The sequence below is a fragment of the Symsagittifera roscoffensis genome, chromosome 4, assembly GCF_963678635.1.
Source record: "Symsagittifera roscoffensis chromosome 4, txSymRosc1.1, whole genome shotgun sequence".
In the NCBI taxonomy this organism is placed as follows: Eukaryota; Metazoa; Xenacoelomorpha; order Acoela; family Convolutidae; genus Symsagittifera; species Symsagittifera roscoffensis.
The window spans coordinates 36,895,174-36,920,643 of record NC_087065.1 but is presented as its reverse complement, the minus strand read 5'-3'; the positions used below and the strand labels follow the sequence as shown (position 1 = coordinate 36,920,643).

The window sequence follows — 25,470 nt, the reverse complement described above, 5'->3', positions numbered from 1 at the left end:
CTCGTTAATGGATTTTGCGAGGGACCAATCTGTCGACATTTTGCAATTGTACAAACTACTTTGAATCACAATTGAAGCTCGTTACCTTATCTATGTCGGCTGGTTCCTCTGTGCTGCAGCCGAAGAAGTAGAAGTCGCCCACTCTGTTTATGGCGTAAGAATGAGGCTGGAAGCTATTGAGACTCTTGTTGTAGTAACTGTACGCACAGTGGGACCCGATGTAACTAACCACATAACACCCATTCAACTTAGACGACCCCAGATGAAATGAAGATATGAGTTTATATTAGCAATCACGAAAACCCAATATTATTTAGTCTTAGCCCAATAAGTTTAGCTTAGATATAAGATATGAAGAATTCAATGTTCAAAAAAGCGCTAAGGGCTACATGAAATCAAAGTTTCACATTGGGTTAAAGTTCTCGTTATTGTATCGGTTGAATGCATAAATTTTCCCTGAATTTAAAAGGAATCTACAACTCGAACTCCAGTAATTATTTAATAAAAAAAAACTTGAGATGACTTCAAAAATAGTTTAACGGCTCATATATAGGTTGTAATTAATTAGCCCCTAAAACTTGGGTAGCTTAAAGTTTAATGGGTCAGATGCCTGTTGGCTATTTCGGAGGCGTCCTCTTCGTTCTCACACAGGTGGGCCATGTTGAAAGAAGCCACCTCCACCCCTGTTTCTGCTGCCATCATATAGAACATGAGTGCTTCCGAATAGTGGTCCTGGACAGAGCAAGGGGCGATATGGAGCTAGTCTATTCGTTCTTATCATTTTCAAATAGGTTAATTTATTGCATTAACGTTAAAAGCATCTTTGTTATAAAATAAGAAAGTTTAAACGGCAATAAAAAATAGAGCTCCGAAAATCTTTAAAAAGCAGTTTCATTATTTAGATATTCATTAAAAATTTGGATTGGATAGGCTAACATACCATAGCAGCCGAATAAGTAACGCAAGGTAATGATAAATTTTCTGAAAATGAATGAATGGGCAACTCTGGATTATCTTTTTAATTAGTTGCACAAAAAATCAATAGCGGTTTTGAACCTCCCTCCTTTGATACTAAATTAGAACATTAAATTTTGACCTAACAACACTAAATTTATTCTAAAAGAGCTTTTGTTGCCGATGTATAATAAATTTGAAGAGGAAAGCGCGCCAAAAAATGCGATTTTTTGGTCAGAACCCTGCAAAAAAGCCCAATGTAAGCTTTTGCTCAAAGTGCCCAAATTTTTTTGCAGAATAGGGTATTTCTAGTACTTTGGGAAAGCTCGAAAAATCAATTTAGTCGGCCTTAAGAATTTCCAACGAACTTTTTTTTGAAAATTAGCCTCTCCCCCTGGAGAAAACCTTAGATCCGCTCCTGTATAAATAGTTTACTTGACATTTATTGCTTTAATCTTGCAGCTGGTAATTGAAGTGTAACACATCGCCCCTTAAGGTACGCCTTCAACCCCTGTTGCAGCAGCCTGCCGACAGCCGACGATTTCTCTGCCTGGTTTCGGGCCCACCCCGCAGCCGATACGGGGTTCTGAATCATGATTCCATCCCCGTAAATTTGACCCACTGAGACGGAGAGAGCGGAGTCAGGTTGACCTCGGTTGGCGGCATCAATGAAGTAGAGATAAGAGGCGGAGTTGTTCCGTGGAACACCTTTCACAAGTCCATTTTCGTACATGTAGCCTAAATTATGCATAGCATCCCGATTGCCTGAAAAAAAGAAAATTTTGTAAGTAAAACACTTCATTGCTCAATGGATATATTTATACTTTTGAGATAATCACTTTCCGAAGATTACGTGAGCCACTCTATAGGCTTCATTCACTCAGAGGAAAATAACTGCCGTTGGTCATAATTTTGTGGCCAGTCAAAAGACCTAATTTTGATAGCTTAAGATTTTCATTCGTTTTTTTTTTAAATTCAACTTTTTGTTCTTAAAAAAACAATTTGCCGCAAAATTTTTTATCATTGAAGGGAACTTTGATTTTGGCCAATTCTTTATTGGCATGACATTGTATGTACCTTGCCTGGCAGCCATGTCCAAGTACTTGAAAGCGAAGTCGTACTCTCTTTTGAGGAGGTAGTGCCACCCAAGTGCAGACACTGCTCCCTGGTGACCCTGGTCGGCCGCCCTCTTCAGATAGGACAGCCCTTTCTGCTCATCTTTATCCACCCCACCCTGTCCGCGCAACAACACTATTCCTAGAACAAAACAAAGCCAATCAAATTTCAAACAAAACTACATCCTGTCGATTTTGAACCCACGTCACGTCACCTTTGATTCTTTTTTTTGACCTATTTTATGAAGTTCATGTTCGGCCGAGCGAACTTAAATTTTTTAAAGGGACATTTGGCTCCAATTTACCTATTTTCAGAATGGTGAAGAAAAACTCAATATTTTAGTCAAAACCGTCTAAGAAGTTCCTAAAAACTTGCACAAAGTTTTGTCTATATAGGGTCTTTATAGTGTTTTGGGAGGGCCCGAAAAATCAATTCGTTAGACCTAAAAAAGATCGACACAATTTTTAATTTATTGGAAACCCGATCTTCCTCCCTTCTAGAAAGTCCTAGGTCCACGCCTGCAGTGGAGTTGCTACTTGTTTTTATAGTATAGGTGAAACTTTCTTAGAAGAAACGAGCGCGGTTCCCAGGTTTGTAGGTGAACCGCGCTCGTTTCACCTACAAACCTGGGAAATCATTAAATCATTAAGGTGAAATTGTTTAGAGAAAAGTTTCAAGTCTCTAAACAATTTCACCTTAAAAATCATTAGGGTGAAATTGTTTAGAGAAAAGTTTCAAGTTAAATAAGGCTTTGGGTGAAATCATTTAGGCGAAATTGTACGAAGTAAGATTCATTGGCAAATAAAATTTTATTTGACTAAGTGAATTTGAATTTAGAGACAGTATAAAGATCACATATGTGTACTTAAATACTGCATTAAGGTTACTGTACGGGCAGTACAGCCCAACTAGCAGTAACCTAAGGGAAACCTAGATAAAAGAGTGAAAGCAAAACCGAGTTAAAATATGAGGGTACACGAAATTTACCCTATAAACATGTCAGCAAGTAATCGATTGTCATTTAAGTACACTTTTTTTAATTTCACGTGGAAGTCTTTCTTCTGTTTGTCAGTAAACTCGTTAAGGTTAAGAGGCAATAGGTTATTTGACATTAGGAAATTAAAGCATTTCACAATTTTGTACGAAACCGAATTTTGTGCTAACTTTGATTTTCTTAAAGGTAAGGGTATACAACCTAAATTATTCGACCGGGTACTACGACGCGTTTTTAAATAATCAAGATTCAAAAATTTTAAAGGCGATTCTCCAAGGAACTGAAATATTGTCTCGGAAAACAATTGGCTGATAAAAATTTCATGTAAACTCTGAAGCTGGAATTTTGAAAAATACTCCGACACATGATCATACTTTCGAAGGAACAAAATGGTTCTTATGATTTTTTTCTGTGCCAAGAAAATTTTATCAAGGTTTGATTTTGGATGTACATTCATAAGCTAATAAGGCATAAAAAATTAGTGAAATCACGTATGCAATGTAAAACTTAATTAAGAGAAACAAGATCTTCCTCGATATAAAACACCATTAAATTTGGAAATTTTCGTGCAAACTTTTACAGTCTGCATATCAAAATTCAATTTTTTGTGAATTTCAAAACCCAAGTATTTGAAACTGTCTTTATTTTCCATGTTTTCACCAGCAATGGAAATTGAGGCATCAGGCATAGCTTTACCAAAACCCATCAGTTTACTCTTGCCTGTATTAATCGATAACTTGTTGACATTACACCAGTCATTTAGGCTCTGAGTATCTGTTCTGAATTCTTTCAAAAACGCTCTCGTTTTACCAGAACCAACAATAGCAGTATCATCGGCAAAAAGGCATATCTCGGATGTTTTTGTTACATTTGAAATATCATCGATATAAATCAAGAACAATAAAGGACCTAAAACCGAACCATGGGGAACTCCACAAGTTATTTTTTCAAATGAAGAATTTATGATACCATCACTTACAAATTGTACTCTGTTAATTAAACAATTTTTCAACAAATTTAAAAATTTACCACGGAACCCATATTTTTCTTATTTAATGATTAAGATATCGTGATCGACAGTGTCGAATGCTTTCTTAAAATCTAGAAATTGTGCCATTCCACTATCTCTTCGTTCCAAAACTGAGCGCATATATTCGACTATACGTGAGATTGCCTGTACACATGAATGTTTTTGTCTGAAGCCAAACTGTTCAGGGCAAAGAATTTTATACTTCTGTAAAAATTTGACCAATCTTCTATAAATTAGTTTTTCAAAAGTTTTGCTTATAGTTGATAGAAGGCTGATGAGTCGGTAATTATCGAAATCAATTTCACTTCCAATTTTGAACAGGGCAATCACTTTCGCTATTTTACAATCGTCAGGAAAAGACTCCGAGTCGAACATTTCATTAAAACAAACAACTAAGAGCTTCATAATACTGGTGCACAAAGTTTAATCATTACATTACTCAAACAATCAAGTTTTTTCAATCGGCAAACGCAGGTTGAGCACCGCATTATTTGCCGATCTTTTCAATATCTAAGCATAGTATCTAAAAAACTGGCCAAAACAATTGAAAAAATTTGCTAAAAGTACTTAAAATGGCAATTTTGAAACCAAAAGCATACTTACCTAGATCGAATTGTCCGGTGGTGTCGCCCGTGTCTGCTAGTTGTCTGTAGTAGTTCACAGCTGCCCCAGTGTCCCTGTCCACCCCCTTGGACCCCCAGAACAACATCCGACCCATCTCCTGCCTGGCACTCTCTATGCCCTGGCCAGCTTGCATCTTCAGCCACTATAATTAGTCACAGTTCTATTTACAACAACCGTCACACACAGGTTATGATTCATTAAGCATATACATGAGCAAAAATGACAAAACCAAAAAAAAAAACGAATTCGGCGATAATTTAAGAGGAGGCTATATTTTTCGTCAGAAACATTGGAAAATTTAACCTGCATAAATTGAGCACTCAAACAATTGATCATCAACTCGATTCGTGTAATGACTTAGTACCATTATTTGATGTCACAACCCCATCTTTTTTTCTGAATGAAACAATTGAAAAAAAAAGTAAAACCGCAGAGAATGTTCCATTTTTTTTAAACTAATGTCTAACACTACTTCTAAAAGCACAATGCTATTTTAATCTTTTAAATGTTCGATCGCGTGAAAAACAATAAGAGCTTGAGATTTTTTTTGGGAAAAGTTAACCTGGAAGTAGTCACTCTCTTTTCCCAAGTACATTTCCAGGGCCTTCTTGTCAGTCAACCGGACAACTTCAGTCATGACGTCATTCTCCTTGTGCTGTTCACGGTCGTCTCGGAACATCCAAGCGGCATCCATGTAATATCGCCACGATATACTATAGTCCACGGGGAACCCATTCAGTCCATAGTAGTACTTGAACCCCAGTGACAATAAGCCGAGACGATCGTCTAGCAGAGCACTTCGAAGCAAGTACGACGAGCCCTTTTCGTCGTCTAAAGGAACGCCAAAGCCCGAATAGTACATAACGGAAGCCATATATGAAGCAATACTATTGCCAAGACACGACGATTGAAGCACATAAGGAACGAGCTTGTATTTGAACTCATGTAAGCCAATTCCGAGAGACATTCTTGCTTTTAGGTACAATGATCGCCCTAGTTGCTGTAAGTACGTTTGGTTATCAAAAGAAACCTTCAGGCCATTCATTAAGTCCTTTTTCAAGAGACTTCTGATAAATTTGTGTTTACTAGACCATTTAACAGATATCGGACTAACTCTCTTGTCGACAGAAATTTTAGATGCCCAAGGCAATGCGTCACATTGCATTTTAGACTTCCGATTTTCAGCCCTAATTTGGAAATATTTGATCAAAGCTTCAACTTTGTCGAGAAATGTGAGACAATGCGTATCGAATTTTGCTATTTCTAAATCAACCAGCTGAGTCATAATTTCGGATTGCTTTGTTCTTCGCTTCGGCACTGTGACAATTCGGTTTAGGTGCACGTTGAAATTGCAAATAAAGCCCGAAACTGATTGATGTTTCATACTTCCTCCGACCACAAAGCTGTTCACGTATGGGTTGTATTGCATTGCTTGTTTGAATTGGAAGACGTATTCGAGACATTTTTTCAGCGGTGAGTTTTCTGGTTGATCGTACTTGCACACATAGAGTGTCCCCACTGCTCTCGCGTCTATAGTGAGTGTGAGGTGATACCACGAGCTCAGTCGTAAGTTAGTGTGGGCAATGAAGGACTGGGTTTGGCCCCTCGCTTGTAAAATTTCAACTCTCACATCGCCCTGAAAAGAGCAATTGAAAATAAATGAGAGCCTAGTCAGCAAGAATCTCAAAATTTATTAAAAAAATGATCCAAGCTATGGAAAAAACCGAATTATTTAAATCTGATTTGCATCTTTTCATTTTCCATAGCAACTCTGTACAAAATATAAAGATATCATTCGAATGATCATTAATTTTGATTTTTATTAACATATTTCTTATAAAACAGATCCCATACGCCAGTAATTTGCATCCTTACCCTTTGAAAAGACCCCCTTTTTGGTTCTTACGAGTAGTTTCAATTGATTTCAGTCGTTTATCTCAAAGCTATATAGAGCTCGAATTCTTCTTGTTTATTAAATGCTCACGTTTGGCTCAAGAAACACAAGAGGCGCTGAAGATCGAATGAATCCTCCAATAGTCATCTGGTGGAAGATGCTCTGCAGGAGACCTCTCCCAGGGTAGCCAAGGAGATAGATGTCGAAGCTGACAGACAACTCAGACAACAGATTGTTCCTCTCTGCGAAATCTGCAACCAATTTGGGGTTCCCAACAACCGGCAGTTTCTTGACTACGCCGAAATGCTTCGCCCTGAAACAGTATGGTCTAATTGTTCCGGCCATTTGAAAAAGGGGGAGGGACTTTCGTATTCGGTTTAAGATTTTTTTCGCACAAAATCAGCTACCACAAATAATCATCGCAGAGAGTTGAGTGATATATCATATTAAAAATTTTTCACTTGTTATTCAAATGATATTAAATAAATTAGAAAAATTTTTCCCAGTGTCGAGAAAAACCGGTTAGAAAAACCGGTTTATTTATGCTTAAGCTAGGCCGTTTAAAATAGCTAGTTTGTGCTTAATTTTAATTTTACTCGAGTGAAATAATTTTTTGATTTTTATTGCCGTTTTGGTTTGATAAGTTTGATTCAAAAAAAATTTAATGATTTTTTGTATCTTATTTCAAAGTTGAATCGATCAGCTTGCACCAACTCACTGCGAAAATTGTCAGCTATACTACGCGTGAACTTAAAACTAGTAGTTTCGTGCAGCGCATTTTTCGTGCTGCTCGCTTAAACAAAGCCCTGAGTGTTCCGGCTGCATTTTAAGGTCTATGGAATAGTGTTCGGTTTTAACCGAAATAAAAAATAAACGAAATTCTAAAAAAAACTTCATTATTTTTTGAGGTTTTTAGACAATCATCCCCCACGAGCTATACTAAGTACAAAGTGATATTTTTGAACACTCATAACTTCACATAAATGATCACAGCTGAAATAAAGTACATAAATGATCACAGCTGAAATAAAGTACATAAATGATCACAGCTGAAATATAGATATTTTTAAATTTGAGCTCAGGACAACAATAACTTTCGAATGATACAAAAAAAATCCATCAAACACTGCTAGTTAAAAAGACGAAATTTGTCTGGAGAAAAAAAAACACCCGAAGAACAAGTTTTAATCCGGCATCGTCGTTGAAAGTTGTAACAAAAATCAAGAAAGACGTTTTTTTTTTCAAAATTTTAAGCTCAAAATGTTTTAAATTAATTATTAGCTCATTGATTTTCAAATTTAGAGCTATCGAGAAGCAAAGTATCTTAACATGACTCTTTTTGAATTCGAAGTGTATTATTGTAAGTTCTATACACACAAAGCACCCTTGTCTAAAATGTTTATTTAACAACCCAATTCTAAATTGGAGCGTGCCATTGAAAACAATACCTCTATTCACTAAATCAGACATTGACTGTTTTATTCTTATTAGGACTATAAAATTTTGTTTTGAAAAATCCACTACTTTTTAAAAACTTGTCGTATTTTTCTCATTTTTTCATGCTCAGTATTTCATCAGGGCGGCGATTACTTACACGTCCCTTTTAACTATAACTTAAATTAAAATGGATTAATATTTAATAGTCTTGCCGGCTGCCCAGGATTTCTCCTTGCTTTGATTAAGCAGAGATGCACCTGGAATATGATACATCAGAGAAAATACTGAATTTTTAATAAAATCGAGCTGAAGGCTGCGGTTTTAATCAGAGGGGACTAAAAAGTTAGGGATATTTGATTTGTAAAAATCAAATAAAATCTAGTTGAAAATTCTCTTGTGATGAAGGGAGATTAAAGGAGCAGGTGAAACCTGAGTACTTTAATAGATCAATCAGCCGCCGGTTTATGCTTACGAGCAAAAAGACTGGCCTGAAACCTTCAGTGTTTCATTTTGCTCACTCAGCAGCAAGTTCTCTATTCTAATAATTTCAGTTTCCAAATAAATAAATTTTCCTTTTCAATTTTACAAAATTATAAAAAGCACTTTTTTGATAAAAACAGAAATTAGTTTTTTCTCTAACTTCGATAAAATAGTAACTCGAGATATTCGCGAACTAGACAAATCAGAGCACGAAGACCACTGGACAAGACTTCTCTAGACGACCCAAAAGAAGCGGACCCAACTTAGGTGCGACTTATAATTTAGGATAGATTACTAAGCAATCAAACAGCAATGATCGCTTAGTAAAGAAGAAACGGCATCTTTCTAGAACAACCAAGTTTGAGAAAATGAAGCAATAGATGAATTTTTTATTTCACCGTGTTCTACACAGAGAAGAAGCTGCGATTCTCAAACTCACGCAGCAAATAACGAAAAAAAGAGTCCTTAGAGGTCGAAGAAAAATTAATACAAGCCAGGAGAGAATACCAATTCTTCAACAATTAAATTCTTTTGGAGCATGCGGGATGCAATGGCCGATTAAGAGTGACTTTCCTTAGCCAAAAAAGCAGTGAAGATTTAATTATACAGCTTTGACACAAAATTTATCAAGCAGCATTGATATTTTGCATCTAATCGGAAAAAGAGATCATGCTAGTTGAATTAAAACCTAAATAGAAACCAATAGTACATACAATCCAGATAACCGGATAACTGAAACAAAAAACTTTCGTTGAAAAAACTGAACTGGAAGACTTGAGATGCTACATCACTAGTTTATACCTGCATAAAATTAAAATCTTTCGTTGAAAACAGCTTAGCACATAGTAAAAGTTTTCGTTCAGTGCTAAAATTACGCTTAAGTTTCAGGCGAATTGGAGCCAAAGTTTAGAGAGAAAAATTTTCAAAGCAAATGCTTAAATTTCGTTAAGCAATCGAATGGCAAAATTGGTTTACTAAAACTCGGAAACAAATCCAACTTGGAAAAATATTCTTTGACAATTTTTTTTCAGCTAGCCAAAACAATAAAACTCGCTTCGTGCATTAGTACTTGATAATTTTTTCAAGTGCAATTTTGCCTAGTTTTTTCTCCAGTTGTATAACTAACGTGAACACCACAGGTCTGTTCCCAATCATCTCAATGACGTCATTGTCTAGAGGACAGGATGGAATCGTGGCTCGATCCTCGGACAACAAGAGTCTCCCGAAGAAGGTGAGGCACTCATCTGGAGGTCTGAAGGGACGCTGGTAGACTGGTTTGAGAAGTATCTTGATAGAATCCTGCTTCACCAATGCCAGTTGATTTTTGAAGGTTACTAGAAATGAATGAATTTCAAAGCGAAATTACAAAACTGAACTTTAGTTTCAAATATTTCTCGAAATAATGAGGTTAACAATAAAAATATTTATTTTCAAAAGTTGGTCCAAATGACATGGCGAGCTCTTGTTTTTTATATACATGATTAAGAGTCTCACACTCAAACAACAGGCGGGGCTCATAGTGGATTTAGACAAAAAGGCTCAAGCTAAAAAAAACCATGACGCAGCTCAACGAAAAAACTTTGTCGACAAAATTTTTGAAAATGAAGCCGGATAAAACATTTATTTTCAAAAACTGATCCAAAATACGCAGCGAGCTGTCGACTATGAAGGAACGTCTCAAATTTTAAAATTGAAAATTTAAACACTATGCGGTTTGTCATTGTTTCGCGGAAGTCTAAATATAAATAAAATGAAGCTTAACGATTTTTGCCTGTAGAAAAGAACGTATTGAATTCTAGCCATCTAAGAAAAAGTCTGCAAAACAACCTTGAGAGTCACTGACTCAGTTTTCTCTCAAAATTAACAACGCGGACAGTGCTGAGCACTGATTAATTGAAATGAAGCCAAAATTCAAAACCAGGTGAAGTCGTTCATCAGACAAAAATTGACCACACACCAGAGGTAGAATGGTTTTTTGAATCTTCCAGCAGTGCTCGGATCCGGAAAAACAAATTGGCCGAGTTGTAAGCATGGCGATTGCCCTAATTTAACAATTAAAAAATCAACTTCTCAAAAAATTCTTGGTGCACCCCTAAAAGATTATTTGAATTATCCTTTAACTATTTCAACAAAGTCTTAGTAACCTTCTCATCTTTTTTACGGACGCAATGGTAGATTCAATCTTCCAGTGTGATCAAACAACATCAGCAAAAAAAAAGTTGCGATGCGTGCTAATTTTGGATTAAATAGCGTTCATCGCACCTCCGGTGCTTCAAAATTTTTCGACAACTCATGAAAAACCGCATATATTGGAAACAACATCTGCAAACTTTTAGTGTACTCTGACTGCACCCAATAACAGGGTTGGTAATTTCGAACTTTTTAAATTTTTTTATTTCCCATTTTGAAAGCGTCATCTCGAAAACTTAATGGGCCTCTGGAAAAATTTGGAGGCCAGATTTGCAACCACTGAGAGTCCCTGAGAGCACCCTACTATAGGGTTAGGAATTCAAAATTTTGTGAATTTTTTTTAAACCTAAGTTTCCCGGAAAAAAACTGAAAAAAACGTCTTATCTCGGAAACTAAAAAAATTTGAGCATTCATATCAAGAGGTAAGATTTGAGACGCCAGGGTGTACGCTAGCAATAAGATTGTATCTTCATCGAGTTGGTAGTTTCAAATTTTTTGAATTTCTTTGTACATAATTTCTTCGAGAAATTTTGAAAAAATCAAAAAAACGTCACATCTCGATAACTACAAAGAAGTGAGCAGTCATATTTGGACGCAAGATTCGCAATCCTTGCGAGTACTCTGACATACCTACCTACAGGGTATTTGTGAATTTTTTTTAAACCTAAGTTTCCCGAAAAAAAAAATTAAAAAACGTCTCATCTCGGAAAGTAAAAGGATTTGAGAATTCATTTTAAGAGGCAAGATTTGAGACGCCTGGGTGTACGCTGACAATAAGGTTGTATCTTTATCAAGTTAGTAGTTTCAAATTTTTTGAATTTCTTTGTTGATAAGTTCTTTGAGAAACTTTGAAAAAATCAAAAAACGTCACATCTCGGACACTAAAAGCATTTAAGCAGTCGCGTTCAACAGTCGCAAGTGGCAAGATTTGCAACTCTTTAGAGTACCCTGACAACGCCGAACTATAGCGGATGGAATTTCAAATTTTGAAAAATATTTAATTTAAACTTTGAAAATTTTGAAAAATTCACAAAAGCGTCATATCTAGAAAACTACAAGGATTTGAGAAGTGAGAATTGGAGGCAAGACTCGCAATCTTTGAGAGCACTCTGACAGGACCCAAATAAAGGGTTGGGAATTTCAGATTTGCGAAAAAAATTTATACAAGTTTTCTGAAAATTTTTTGAAAAAAATCACAAAATTCGTCATATCTCAAAAACTACAAAGATTTGAGCAGTCATATTTGGAGGCAAGACTCGCATCCCTTGATAGTAACCTGACAGTACCCAACTACAGGGTTGGGAATTTCAGATTTTGTAAATTATTTGTTTTTTGAAATTTCTAAAATTTCTGAAAAAATCTCAAAAATCGTCTTATCTCGTTAACTGGAATGATTCGGGCATTCAAAATTGGAGGCCAAATTGGCAGCTCCTAATTCGATATTGGGCTGCTTAATTCAAACTCGGTAAATAACCACTAAATTCAAATTGGAAAATCAAAAAAAAATGCTCTTAACCATTGCAATATACGATATAGCTTAAACATGCAAAAATAATGCGTTGAAAAAGCTTAAGCATGGCGAGATAGTGAAGCCCGCATTTAAATATATAATAGACTAGCGTTTAACGCACCTTCGGTGCTTCGAAATTTTTCGACAACTCATGAAAAAACGCATATATTGGAAACAACATCTGCAAACTTTTAGTGTACTCTGACTGCACCCAATAACAGGGTTGGTAATTTCAAACTTTTAAATTTTTTTAATTCCTATTTTAAAAGCGTCATCTCGAAAACTTAATGGGCCTCTGGAGAAACTTGGAGGCCAGATTTGCAACCACTGAGAGTCCCTGAGAGCACCCTACTATAGGGTTAGGAATCCGAAATTTTGTGAACTTTTTTTAAATCTAAGTTTCCCGAAAACAAAATTGAAAAAACGTCTCATCTCGGAAAGTAAAAGGATTTGAGAATTCTTTTTAAGAGGCAAGAATTGAGACGCCTGGGTCTACGCTGACAATAAGATTGTATCTTTATCAAGTTAGTAGTTTCAAATTTTTTGGATTTCTTTGTTGATAAGTTCGAGAAACTTTGAAAAAATCAAAAAACGTCACATCTCGGACACTAAAAGCATTTAAGCAGTCGCGTTCAACAGTCGCAAGTGGCAAGATTTGCAACTCTTTAGAGTACCCTGACAACGCCAAACTATAGCGGATGGAATTTCAAATTTTGAAAAATATTTAATTTAAACTTTGAAAATTTTGAAAAATTCACAAAAGCGTCATATCTAGAAAACTACAAGGATTTGAGAAGTGAGAATTGGAGGCAAGACTCGCAATCTTTGAGAGCACTCTGACAGGACCCAAATACAGGGTTGGGAATTTCAGATTTGCGAAAAAAATTTATACAAGTTTTCTGAAAATTTTTTGAAAAAAATCACAAAATTCGTCATATCTCGAAAACTACAAAGATTTGAGCAGTCATATTTGGAGGCAAGACTCGCATCCCTTGATAGTAACCTGACAGTACCCAACTACAGCGTTGGGAATTTCAGATTTTAAAAAAATAATAATTTAAGTTTTCTGAAAATTTTTGAAAAACCACAAAAAACGTCATATCTCAACAACTACAAGGATTTGAGCAGTCATATTTGGAGGCAAGACTCGCAATCCTTGATAGTACTCTGACAGTACCCAACTACAGGGTTGGGAACTTCAGGTTTTGTAAATTATTTGTTTTTTGAAATTTCTAAAATTTCTGAAAAAATCTCAAAAATCGTCTTATCTCGTTAACTAGAATGATTAGGGCATTCAAAATTGGAGGCCAAATTGGCAGCTCCTAATTCGATATTGGGCTGCTTAATTCAAACTCGGTAAATAACCACTAAATTCAAATTGGAAAATCAAAAAAAAATGCTCTTAACCATTGCAATATACGATATAGCTTAAACATGCAAAAATAATGCGTTGAAAAAGCTTAAACATGGCGAGATAGTGAAGCCCGCATTTAAATATATAAAAGACTAGCGTTTAACGCACCTTCGGTGCTTCGAAATTTTTCGACAACTCATGAAAAAACGCATATATTGGAAACAACATCTGCAAACTTTTAGTGTACTCTGACTGCACCCAATAACAGTGTTGGTAATTTCAAACTTTTAAATTTTTTAAATTCCTATTTTAAAAGCGTCATCTCGAAAACTTAATGGGCCTCTGGAGAAACTTGGAGGCCAGATTTGCAACCACTGAGAGTCCCTGAGAGCACCCTACTATAGGGTTAGGAATCCGAAATTTTGTGAATTTTTTTTAAATCTAAGTTTCCCGAAAACAAAATTGAAAAAACGTCTCATCTCGGAAAGTAAAAGGATTTGAGAATTCATTTTAAGAGGCAAGATTTGAGACGCCTGGGTGTACGCTGACAATAAGAGTGTATCTTTATCAAGTTAGTAGTTTCAAATTTTTTGAATTTCTTTGTTGATAAGTTCGAGAAACTTTGAAAAAATCAAAAAACGTCACATCTCAGTTGGGATTTTCAGTTTTTTAGAGATTAAAAATAATTTAAGTTTTCTGAAAATTTTTGAAAAAATCAAAAAACATCATATCTCGAAAACTACAAAGAAGTGAGCAGTCATACTTGGAGGCAAGATTCGCAATCTTTGAGAGTACTCTGGCCGGACCTAAATACAGGGTTGGAAATTTCAATTTTTAAAAACCAATATTAATTTAGGTTTTCTGAAAACTTTTTGAAAAAATCACAAAAAACGTCATATCTCGAAAACTACAAAGAATTGAGCAGTCATATTTGGTGGCAAGATTCGCAATCTTTGAGAGTACTCTGACAGGACCTAACTACAGGGTTGGGAATTTCAGATTTTTAAAAACCAATAATAATTTAAATTTTCTGAAAACTTTTGAAAAAATCACAAAAAACGTCATATCTCGAAAACTACAAAGAATTGCGCAGTCATATTTGGTGGCAAGATTCGCAATCTATGAGAGTACTCTGACAGGATCTAACTACAGGGTTGAAAACTTCAGATTTATAAAAACCAATAATAATTTAAGTTTCCTGAAAACTTTTGAAAAAATCACAAAAAACGTCATATCTCGAAAACAACAAAGAATTGAGCAGTCATATTTGGTGGCAAGTTTCGCAATCTTTGAGATTACTCTGACAGGACCCAACTACAGGGTTGGGAATTTCAAAATTTGAAAAAAATTAAAACAAAGTTTTCTGAAAAATTTTTGAAAAAATCCCAAAAAACGTCATATCTCGAAAACTATAAGGATTTGAACAGTCATATTTGAAGGCAAAATTTGTAACTCTTTAGGGTACTCTGACAGCATCCAACTACAGGGTTGGGAATTTAAGATTTTGCGAAAAAAAATTAATATGATTTTTCTGAAAACTTTTTGAAAAAATCACAAAAAACATCATATCTCGAAAACTATAAAAAAAATTGAGCAGTCATATTTGGAGGCAAGGTTCGCAATCTTTGAGATTACTCTGACAGGACCCAACTACAGGATTGGGAATTTCAGAAGTTGCGAAAAAAATTAATACAAGTTTTCTGAAAACGTTTTGAAAAAATCACGAAAAAAACGTCATAAAAACTACAAGGATTTGAGCAGTCATATTTGGAGGCAAGATTCGCGATCCTTGATAGTACTCTGACAGCACCCAACTACAAGGTTGGGATTTTCAGATTTTTGAGAAATATAAAATGAATTAAGTTTTCTGAAAAAATCACAAAAAACGTCATATCTAGAAAACTACAAGGATTTGAGAAGTGAGAATTGGAGGCAAGACTCGCAATCTTTGAGAGCACTCTGACAGGACCCAACTACAGGGTTGGGAATTTCAGATTTGCGAAAAAAAATTAATACAAGTTTTCTGAAAAATTTTTGAAAAAATCACAAAAAACGTCACATCTCGAAAACTATAAGGATTTGAACAGTCATATTTGAAGGCAAAATTTGTAACTCTTTAGAGTACTCTGACAGCATCCAACTACAGGGTTGGGAATTTCAGATTTTGCGAAAAAAAATTAATATGATTTTTCCGAAAACTTTTTGAAAAAATCACAAAAAACATCATATCTCGAAAACTATAAAAAAAATTGAGCAGTCATATTTGGAGGCAAGGTTCGCAATCTTTGAGATTACTCTGACAGGACCCAACTACAGGATTGGGAATTTCAGAAGTTGCGAAAAAAATTAATACAAGTTTTCTGAAAACGTTTTGAAAAAATCACGAAAAAAACGTCATAAAAACTACAAGGATTTGAGCAGTCATATTTGGAGGCAAGATTCGCGATCCTTGATAGTACTCTGACAGCACCCAACTACAAGGTTGGGATTTTCAGATTTTTGAGAAATATAAAATAAATTAAGTTTTCTGAAAAATTTCTGAAAAAATCACAAAAAACGTCATATCTCGAAAACTACTAAGAATTGAGCAGTCATATTTGGAGGCAAGATTTGTAACTCCTTAGAGTACTCAGACAGCAGGCAACTACAGGGTTGGGAACTTCAAGTTTCGTATATTAATTTGTTATTTAAAATTTCTGAAAACTTTGGAAAAAATCTCAAAAATCGTCTTATTTCGTTAACTAAAATGATTCGGGCATTCAAAATTGGAGACCAAATTCGCAACCCCTAAATCAAAATTGGGCTGCTTAATTTAAACTCGGTAAAATATTTACTAATATCAAATTGGAAAATCGAAAAAAAATTTTTAACCATTGCAATATACGATATAGCTTAAACATGCAAAAATAATACGTTGAAAAAGCATAACCATGGCGAGATAGTGAAGCCCGCATTTAAATATATAATAGATTTTAAAAATTTGTTTGAAACTTTTACTTAGACGAAACTGCACTGCTCATATACACGCAAAAACTTCAAATAGGAGCTTTTAAACTACGATACAACACAAACATAGTATGACAAATTAACCAACAGAAATTGTGGCAAATCCGTAGGAAAAAAAGATCTACCAAAACTTTCATTTCTTAGCCCTGATTGTCTAAAAAAAATCTTTTTTTTTCAAACCTTTTGCCAAGAAGGACATTCCATTGTTAAATTAGCATCGAAACAAACTTGCCAAGTGACATCAAAACTGATTATTTTAGAGCAGGCATACGTCGAGCCGGAAAAAAATGTTTTACATAAAAAACTAGAAAACACAATAAAAAGTTTTCAAGTCCCCCTCGAAACATTTAAATAAAAACAAATCTTGCGTATCGAACTTTGTGTACCCTATTTAAACTATAAAAAAACTTTTTAACGTGTTGTTCGTAAATCTGTCATTTAATTTATAAAACAGAAAAGTTACGACTATTTCATCTCAAAACTCAAAATTTTTTAGGATTTTTCTCTGGAAATCAAATCAAGGAGGAAAGTAATTTAAAATATTGCAAATTCTGATTGCCCACAACTTTTCTATGAGTTAATCTTTGCAAGGAATAAACTACAAGTTCTGCCATAATTCCATCCCATTCCGTGAAGAAGTCGGAACAAAAAATTGTGTTTATCTCAAAGCATGTACAAGCAAAAACACAGTTCCTGGTATTACCTATTTATTAAATTACTTTCCCAGCTATAAAATGTTTGAAATTTAAATTTTGTAAGATATTGCAAAAACAAAACGCTTCAAAAATCATTTCTTCTGCAATTAAAATTTTTTGGGTCATCTTTGAAATCCGTAAGATTATCATCAATGTTGGGCTATTTCACGGGGCATTAGCTTGATGTTGGGCGCGTTTTATTCCAAAAGCAGCAGTTATGATAAAATATCAGTTCTTTTTAAACTAAAGTCACATTATTTGAAATTTTTTTCTGCAGTTTGTTTTTTTTGTCAAGCGATTTTTTTCAAATTCCCATTTTCAATAAAGTGATTAAAAAAAAGCGCTCCGTGAGATGTTTTTTTCTCAATTCTATTCTGATTGTTATTAAACCACTTTGAAAATTCTTTTTATCATCTAAAAGATATCAATGCCTTGAGCTCAAACTTAAAAAATTTATCACTCTTGATTATTTTCTTTTTAAATGCATGAGATTTTTATACACAGAGGCGAAGTTGCACTTAGCATTCACAAGCAAAAACATGACCGATAACGCTACTGGGAAAAAATGAATGAATAAAACTAAGAGTCTTAAAAATTTCTTAAGTGACGCACGCCAATTATGAGTCTACATAATTTCTAAGTGACGCAAGCCAATTATGACGCATTAGCAGTCAATTTGAAAAAAAAAACGAAATATACCAACTAACATGCCTCAATCTATAGAGCGGACGCATTTAACTAGTATACGAAAAAGTTCATTAAAATATCCGACCCTACCAAGGTTCGAACCCTCTTATTTTGTTGCTGGTCTCCTTCCCTACCTCTAAGCTACAGATCCATGATACCTTGAAGCTAAAGTGCTATTTGTAATATAATAGTCTGTATAAATATCTTTAGCATTGGCTGTACTTAATAGCTGAATCAAAATGAGCACTTTCAAAATCAACATTTTGTCACAACATTTGCATCGCAACAATATTTGCGACTTAGTTGGAAAAAAAAAGAAAGTTCATACTATAACACAAGCTATGCTCGTGTAAATACCAAATTGTCTTTTTATTGTTTTTTATGCGTAGTGTTATTGTCTATTTTATGCGAGATGAGATAAAAACTAAAAACAAAAAAAGCTTAGAACGTTAGTGAATTAGACATAATCGTCAGCAGTCCTCTTCAAAAAATGCGTAACAAACAAAAAAAAAACGTTAAAAAATTTTCTAATTTTTTGATTTTCTAAAAAACTTTTACTGACAAAGAAGCGCTACATGAAGCTTTCGAAAGTTTCGCAGGAGTAAAAATCGGTTTTCGACTGGTGAATTGAAACTTATTTCTCCTCTACAAGACAAACCTATTTGCTCCCTTTACTCGCTCTTAGCAGATAACTACTCAAAAATTTCAATTAGTTTTCCCGGATAACTACTCAAAAATTTCAATTAGTTTTCCCTGGGAAAAAATTTTGGAAAATTTTTAACGTTGTTCGAATCATGAATGAAACTGCATTAATAAGATAAATCATTCGACTTACTCAGATGATTACTTGTCATGTTTGATTTTACGCAAAAAAAATAGAAAAAAACTAAAACACACCCGAAAACAAAGTTCCTCCCTTTTTTCAATGGTTGGATTTAAAATTGACATACTGACTGATAGGATATTCCGAAGGTTTTTTTACACGCCATGACTTGTTATTAAACCACTCGTAACACTACGAAAATGATGCTTAGATGAAATATGATGTACTCTGCAATAACTAATTCGCGGGCAGTAGAAAATATCCGAGATTAAAAAGGCGTTTTGCTTTGTGGGATGATGGAGGGAGTTCAAAATTTTCAGGCGTTCTCACAACTTTGCATCAATTCTGATAAACATCATTCCATAGTAGAACCAAAAATATTCTCGTACATTAAAATTGGCTTGAAATTTTAGTTATTAATGCAGAAAACTTAGCACAGTGGTAATCGTCAGATCCCATGCCATGGCAATTATAGTGTGTGAGGACAAGCTCTCACTTGACCTCCAGCTTCAGGTCTACCACAACCTGACCAAATTTGGCTGCAATAGTTGTACGACGTAAAAGTTCTAGACACAAAAAAAACGGCCTTGAGTCGCAAAAAAATAGCTTCGCTCAGCAAAAATAACACTGTCTGGAATGTGGGGAGATAATACAAATGGACTATCCTGGACTGTTAAGGCCTACTGATAGCTCCTCTGCAATTCGCAGGAACTACAATTATTATTAATTATAAAACGTTTTGTGTATTGACAAAACAGTGTTTATTTATTTGGAGCTCTTAAAAAAAGGCATATTTTACTAAAAATTTGGGTTTATCTATTTCATGATTTTTAAATTGCGATGGATTACTTTCAGACCCCTAAAAATTGGAACCGTCAATATTGTAGGAAGTACAAAAAAGTTTAAGCTAAACTGACTGCTATTAAATTTAATTTTTGAAAGTTTTTGTTTTCAAACCGGGGCAAAAAGGTCTCGATGGCCACCGTCGACTTAAATCCACTCACTTATGTTGTTTCGATGATTGTGAATTAAACGAAACCATTTTCAACGTAATTTACGTGGACTCAACGGCAAGTCACATACACTGATTAAAAAAGAAAGCATAAAATTTAATCGAGTTACTTGTGGATTAATATCTTCTGATATCTCTACGCGAGAATTGCAGGATGTTTATTAGCATAAATGAAAAATTGAAACAACGTACTGATGCAATAGACAGAACTTAAGCACTGAAGACGGACAAAAATGTTATGCTAAAATTATTTAATTAGATATGATCTTGATTATTTTACATATTTGATGCAAAATCCTAAATGTCAGTGAAAAGTGGGATTGTTTAGTTTGAAGGAGAACGAAAAAAAATGATCTGCCTATTGTTGCGCGCATCAACTTCCATCAGCTCACAAAACAGAAAGATAAAGATTCGACAATTAATCCGGGTCATTTATAGTTTCAGTCCCAGTTTGTCAAAACTCATGACTTTAATTGGTTTCCAGTATTTGCTGCTTACGCGAAGGAGATCGCTCGTGCAGCAACTTACGATTTTGATTCTTTACATTCTCTAAAAAGAGTGGATGGTTAATTGTAGAAAAAAAAGCTTTTATAAAGTTGGAATAAAAATTGTTTGTGATCTTATGGATGAGGTCAGTAAATAAAATATCTATGTTAACACAAAACTCAATTCAGCAGGATTTTTTACAATAATAACGGAGAGTCTAATCAGCATTCATGAGTTTCAAAGTCTGATGAGTCAATAGTTTATCTAACTTGGTCATATTGAATTTATTCCACAAGACTAGAGCATCGCGCACAGATATATACTCGTCATCCATAATTTCTCCATTTTTCTTCATTTTATTAATTTTCTTGTTGGCAACGTCAAAAACTTTTTTGGCTTCTTCTTTTGCAACTTTTGCCTTGCTCTTGCTAATATCACATAACTGCTCTCTGTATTGTTTAGTAACTCGCATTAGTTGAACTTTTATGGTCGGCGTCGGCTCAGTATCTTCAATTTTAGGCCACGATTGCGAATAATTTTCTTTCAAAGATTTCACAATAGCTTCAACGTCTTTGGGATCAACAGGTTCGATAGAAACTTCTGAAACTGTGGATTTTAACTGTGCAATCATTTTAAGCTCAACTTTTTCAGAATAGCCCGAAGAATTATCCACAACTTCGACTGAAATATTCTCAAACGTTGACAAAGGCGGTCGTAGGATAACCTCTCTGTCGAAAGTGTCTCGTAAGTTAGTTTCAATTGAATTTATTTGAGATGTCAAATGTTCTGAGTCCACAATATTGTCGAAATCGTCCAGCGATGGCTCGACAGCTGATGTCTGTTTTGTTTTTAATTTTTTAGAACCTGAAGTTTTCTTAAAACAGATAGCAGATGTCCATATGCTTCTGCATGTGCAATTGGCGCTGATATTTTTCAATTGAAAAAAGATTGGCGCCAGAATTTGCGCACGTAATGTGGTTTTCTTCAATGAAAAATGCTTGACGAGTAGGCTTCGAGAAAAACAGCTCCTTGAGATATTCATTTCCGATCTATAAAAGCCGCTGTTGACTGTAAAATTCCATATAAAATGAGCAATTGGTACCAATTAGCTGATTATTCGATAAAGTTTCAACTGCCAATTTGACTAAGAGTCAAAGAAGAACGAAGCTCAAAACTTCCATTGTCAAGATGAAAATCTAGGTGCCCATAGAAGTTGTACCATGGATAAGAAATGTTGCACGTTTATCACTGGCTTGAGTTATATGGTACTAACGGGCTCAGAGCAGTTTAAACTGTCTTTAAACATTACCACCTTTCCCAAAACTCCAGAACAGACATGTATACACAGAATTATATTGTTTGAGTCTAAAAAGCATTTTCAGGAAAACCAATAGGCCAGTATTATTTCAAGTTTTGCTAAGTTCTGACAGATTGTAAAATATGTGAATATGAGTTTAGCCGCATCTTGCATCAAAACGTCGTGAAAAACAAAAGGCAGCTCTTTTAAAAGAAACAGAAAAAAATGATACAGACTTTTCTTATGAAACAGTCCTAACTCACAGCCTCATACTTTGTTCTAGTGACTTTTGTTTTCATTTATTTTGAAAACTCTTTATTTGAATGAAACAAAACAATGAGATCTCAGACAAATTCACGATACTTGCGCTAAAAAAAATTGATAAATTGCATCCAATTTATATCAAAAACTAGTTTTTAGTCTTAACTAGCAACAGTAAAAAAAATTTTTACTGAACTTTTGCATTATTTATTGGCCTATAAAAGCTAAAAAAAATTGGAAGCATGATAGGATCTATCAGAAAAGCTGCAATTAAATCATAGGTCTTGATTTAGTAAAAAAAAAAAGTAAAAGACTTAAATTTAAAAAATACACGGTAAATATTTTGATGAATCGCAAGAGAATGATTTGTAGAATATAATAACTGTTTTTCCACTCTGCAAATGATGAGGATATTTTTACAAGTTGGTTAACTAAAACATGTATCCGGTTTCCATGCTGTTACAAAATATGTATCATGATACATACATGCACCGTAAATCATGATCCGAGAAGTAAAAAATTCCAAGAGATTTCGAGTTTAGGTAAAAGTGTCTGTTTATCAAGGTCTGGCTTAGACAGAGAAGCTGAAGATACATGTTTGGCATTTTTATGAACATATAGCAATGATCCAAATCCAAAGCGTGGTGAGTGATAATGGGTGTGCCGTGCAAAAATAAATTATTATGGATAGTCTGGTAACAAGACCTCATAATTCTCCAGATACAAAAAAGCAACTTGTAAAAAGGTTTATCGTGAAGATGAAAAGTCTCCGCTAAATTTGAGTCGGTTTACCGAAAAATTCAGACCAGTTTTTCACGCCACCAGCAGAGCTTCTTTAATTTTCAAACCATATCAGACACAACGAAAACTTTTGTAGCAAGAATAAAGATGCAAAATAAAAAAGCAGATTGATGAAAACAAATATCGATACAGAGCCGAAGTTTCACTTCGCATACACAAGCAAGAATATGACCGATAACGCTACTGGGAAAAAATGAATGAGTAAAACTTTGGTCTACAAAATTCTTAAGTGACGTACGCCAGTTATGAGTCTATGTAACTGCTAAGTGACGCAAGCCAATTATGACGCATTAGCAGTCAATTTGAAAAAAAAAGAAATACACCAACTAACATGCCTCAATTTATAGAGCGGACGCAATTAACTAGTATACGAAAAAGTTCATTAAAATATCCGACTCTACTCAGGTTCGAACCCTCTTATTTTGTTGCTGGTCTCCTTCCCTACCTCTAAGCTACAGATTCATGATACCTTGAAGCTAAAGTGCTATTTTTAATATAATAGTTTGTGTTAATATCTTTAGCATTGGCTGCACTTAATAGCTGGCTCAAAATGAACTTTTTCAAAATCAACATTTTGTCGCAGCAATTGCCTCGCAACAATTCTTGCTACTTAAGTTGAAAAAAAAAGAGAGTTCATACTGTAACACAAGCTATGCTTGTGTAATTGCACACAAATATTTAACAACTATAGATACCAGTTAACAAAATAATAGAATACAAACAGAGTAGCATCTGAATTATAACAAGTGTTGCAACAGAATAATTGTTCGAGAAAAACCATTGAAGGCTCTCGCGAATATTAGGCCCTATTTGATCTGCTTGTTATTGAGTTGTTTACACTTAGTATCCAAAACTCACTCGCGTTCTGCTGCACAACATTCTCGAGTAACCCGTCTGAGCATGTTTTCAGCACTGCTGGAAACGTTGTTACAAACAAAAGAGCACCACTAACTAGAGATCATGTGAACGTGCAAAATATTCGACATGAAAACTTTCAACATAGGCGAAGCAGAGCTTAGCACACTAGCGATACAACACAAACATAATAAAACACGAACCGAGAAAAATGTTGAAAAAACCTGTACCAAAATTTTTATTTTCATATGTCTCGATAGAAGTTCATTCTAGGCAAACATGGATGCCAGACATTTGAATGCTAAATTGGCAACAGAACAAAACTGACAAAGAAGAAAGAAAGCCGACAATCTTTGAGCAGACACAAGCTGAGCCGGAAAAAAACTTATGAATCCCTTTATGTTTCACCACTAATCATAACTAAGGATAGCACGAATACCTGATAGGATTGAAAATATCACAGAATACTCCGACGAGGCTTTCTTGCTTTTTTGAAACGATGCGGGCACTTGGCATACGCTTCACTGCTATTAATCGGAAAACTCAGCAAGGGATCAAGTTAAATCAAAAGTTTGGCTGAAGAACTGCACTTGAATTAAAACTGAGATCAGGCATGGCCACCTTAAACGGTCTATGAGCAGTCAAAAACAAGGATAGCCGGTTACTGCGAAAGTAGCATTATCTTTACACTAATTTGAAAAAAGCAAATTTTTCTGGGTGGTGTGATAAAGGGATCTGACTATAAACTATAATTTAGGAATATTCGACATTCATAGTAAAATAGGCCAACGGGATAAATTTGTTCTATATTATTTCAATATTTTTTTTCAATTAAATTTTTTTTGCAGATAATTTATGAACTTTTCTGAAGTTTTTGGTTCCTACAATGAAGCTAAAACCTCCAAAAACTAATATGATTGCTTAAAACTAAATTTTAGACCTTAAATTAGGCATTATTAAGCTGAAGTGAGCCTGCTCGCTCGCTTAATTTGCTCGAAATAAGACGAAAAACCAAAACTTTCAAACCGGTTTTTTTTCGACACCGGGAATTTTTTGGAAACTTTTCAATGTAGTTCGAATCAAGACTGAAAGGGCTTTCCTATGATATATCACTCAACCCAGTCCGATAATTATTGGTGGTATCTGATTTTGCGTGGAAAACAAAAAAAAATAAAACGCCCGAATACAAAGTTCCTTCCTATTTTTTAAATGGTCGGAACAAAAACTCACACCATCTTTTGAGAAATATAACTTACTTAGATTTATAAACCAGGACTGAAAGAGAATGATACCACTTTCAATCCCCTTCGAGCTTTCTCTGGATTGCATTAAATTGCGTCAGAAATTCTAGACCGTAATTCTGTTGGTTACCGTGTTGTTACTGTTAGTACTTTTTTGGTTTTAAGTTTATGGTTTGCGTTATAAAAAGAAAAGATAATTTACTAAAATAACAATTATTATTTCTCTTACCTGAAAGCACAGCGCTAATTGAGTCCTCGAAAATCATCCATTCCTGGTAGTAATCATAGTTGAAAATGTAACCGGCCGGTAACTTGACTCTTAGTTTATGTCTCTTGCTTTCTGTCGATTCAGCGCACTTAATTGTTTTCACAAAAAGATTTTCTTCCGAAGTTTTCAATTCGAAACGAATTTTTTCAACAGTTTTTTGCGGAGTTTGAATACATACAAAAGGAAAATTGAAAACTCCTTTTCTGTTTATTTTTCCAAAAGACGAAGATCTATCAAAAAATGCCACTACTTGTCTCTCTTGTGGGAGTTCAGGTGATTCAGATTCAATAAAACCAATAAAAATAACAGTACTGGTTATCAGAAACCATAAACTCCATAAACTCATATTTCTAACGTTAATTTTTAAGATAGCTGAGAAAAAATATCCTCTGTAGAAATGAAACAACAACACTTAAAAACTGAGAATAATATCAGTTAGCTCTTAGATGCTCAAG

The 25,470-nt window shown here is 34.6% G+C and overlaps 3 protein-coding genes across 4 annotated transcripts in view; all 3 read right to left on the bottom strand.

The window, feature by feature from the left end:
- The window catches only part of LOC134843592 (cytochrome P450 3A4-like), a 109,005-nt gene that overhangs the window by 28,501 nt on the left and 55,034 nt on the right, over window positions 1-25,470 (bottom strand). The gene's annotated exons all lie outside the window — the stretch shown is intronic.
- Window positions 587-5,950, bottom strand: LOC134843593 (protein sel-1 homolog 3-like). The gene is made up of 5 exons (XM_063859743.1): window positions 5,281-5,950; window positions 4,698-4,860; window positions 2,032-2,211; window positions 1,447-1,719; window positions 587-734 (listed from the first exon to the last, which is right to left on the bottom strand). Exons 1-5 carry the CDS (start codon window positions 5,881-5,883, stop codon window positions 595-597), a joined length of 1,359 nt encoding a protein of 452 aa, XP_063715813.1. The 5' UTR covers window positions 5,884-5,950; the 3' UTR covers window positions 587-594.
- On the bottom strand, window positions 5,900-25,470 carry LOC134843721 (protein sel-1 homolog 3-like). Its single transcript, XM_063859968.1, has 5 exons — window positions 24,977-25,470; window positions 9,656-9,863; window positions 6,703-6,925; window positions 5,938-6,354; window positions 5,900-5,905 (listed from the first exon to the last, which is right to left on the bottom strand). The coding sequence occupies exons 1-5, from the start codon at window positions 25,359-25,361 to the stop codon at window positions 5,900-5,902; spliced, it is 1,239 nt and encodes a 412-aa protein (XP_063716038.1). The 5' UTR covers window positions 25,362-25,470.

Bases quoted from the DNA above. Each gene is read 5' to 3' on its own strand.
- LOC134843593 (XM_063859743.1), bottom strand. From the start codon at position 5,883: ATGCAATGTGACGCATTGCCTTGGGCATCTAAAATTTCTGTCGACAAG. The intron at 4,861-5,280 runs GTTAACTTTTCC...GACTAATTATAG, and splicing joins AAGAGAGTGACTACTTCCAG to TGGCTGAAGATGCAAGCTGG. The intron at 735-1,446 runs AGGGGCGATGTG...CTTGCTCTGTCC, and splicing joins GGGGTTGAAGGCGTACCTTA to AGGACCACTATTCGGAAGCA.
- LOC134843721 (XM_063859968.1), bottom strand. From the start codon at position 25,361: ATGAGTTTATGGAGTTTATGGTTTCTGATAACCAGTACTGTTATTTTT. The intron at 9,864-24,976 runs GTAAGAGAAATA...ATTCATTTCTAG, and splicing joins AATTAGCGCTGTGCTTTCAG to TAACCTTCAAAAATCAACTG. The intron at 6,926-9,655 runs GTTAGTTATACA...ATACTGTTTCAG, and splicing joins AACAGACCTGTGGTGTTCAC to GGCGAAGCATTTCGGCGTAG.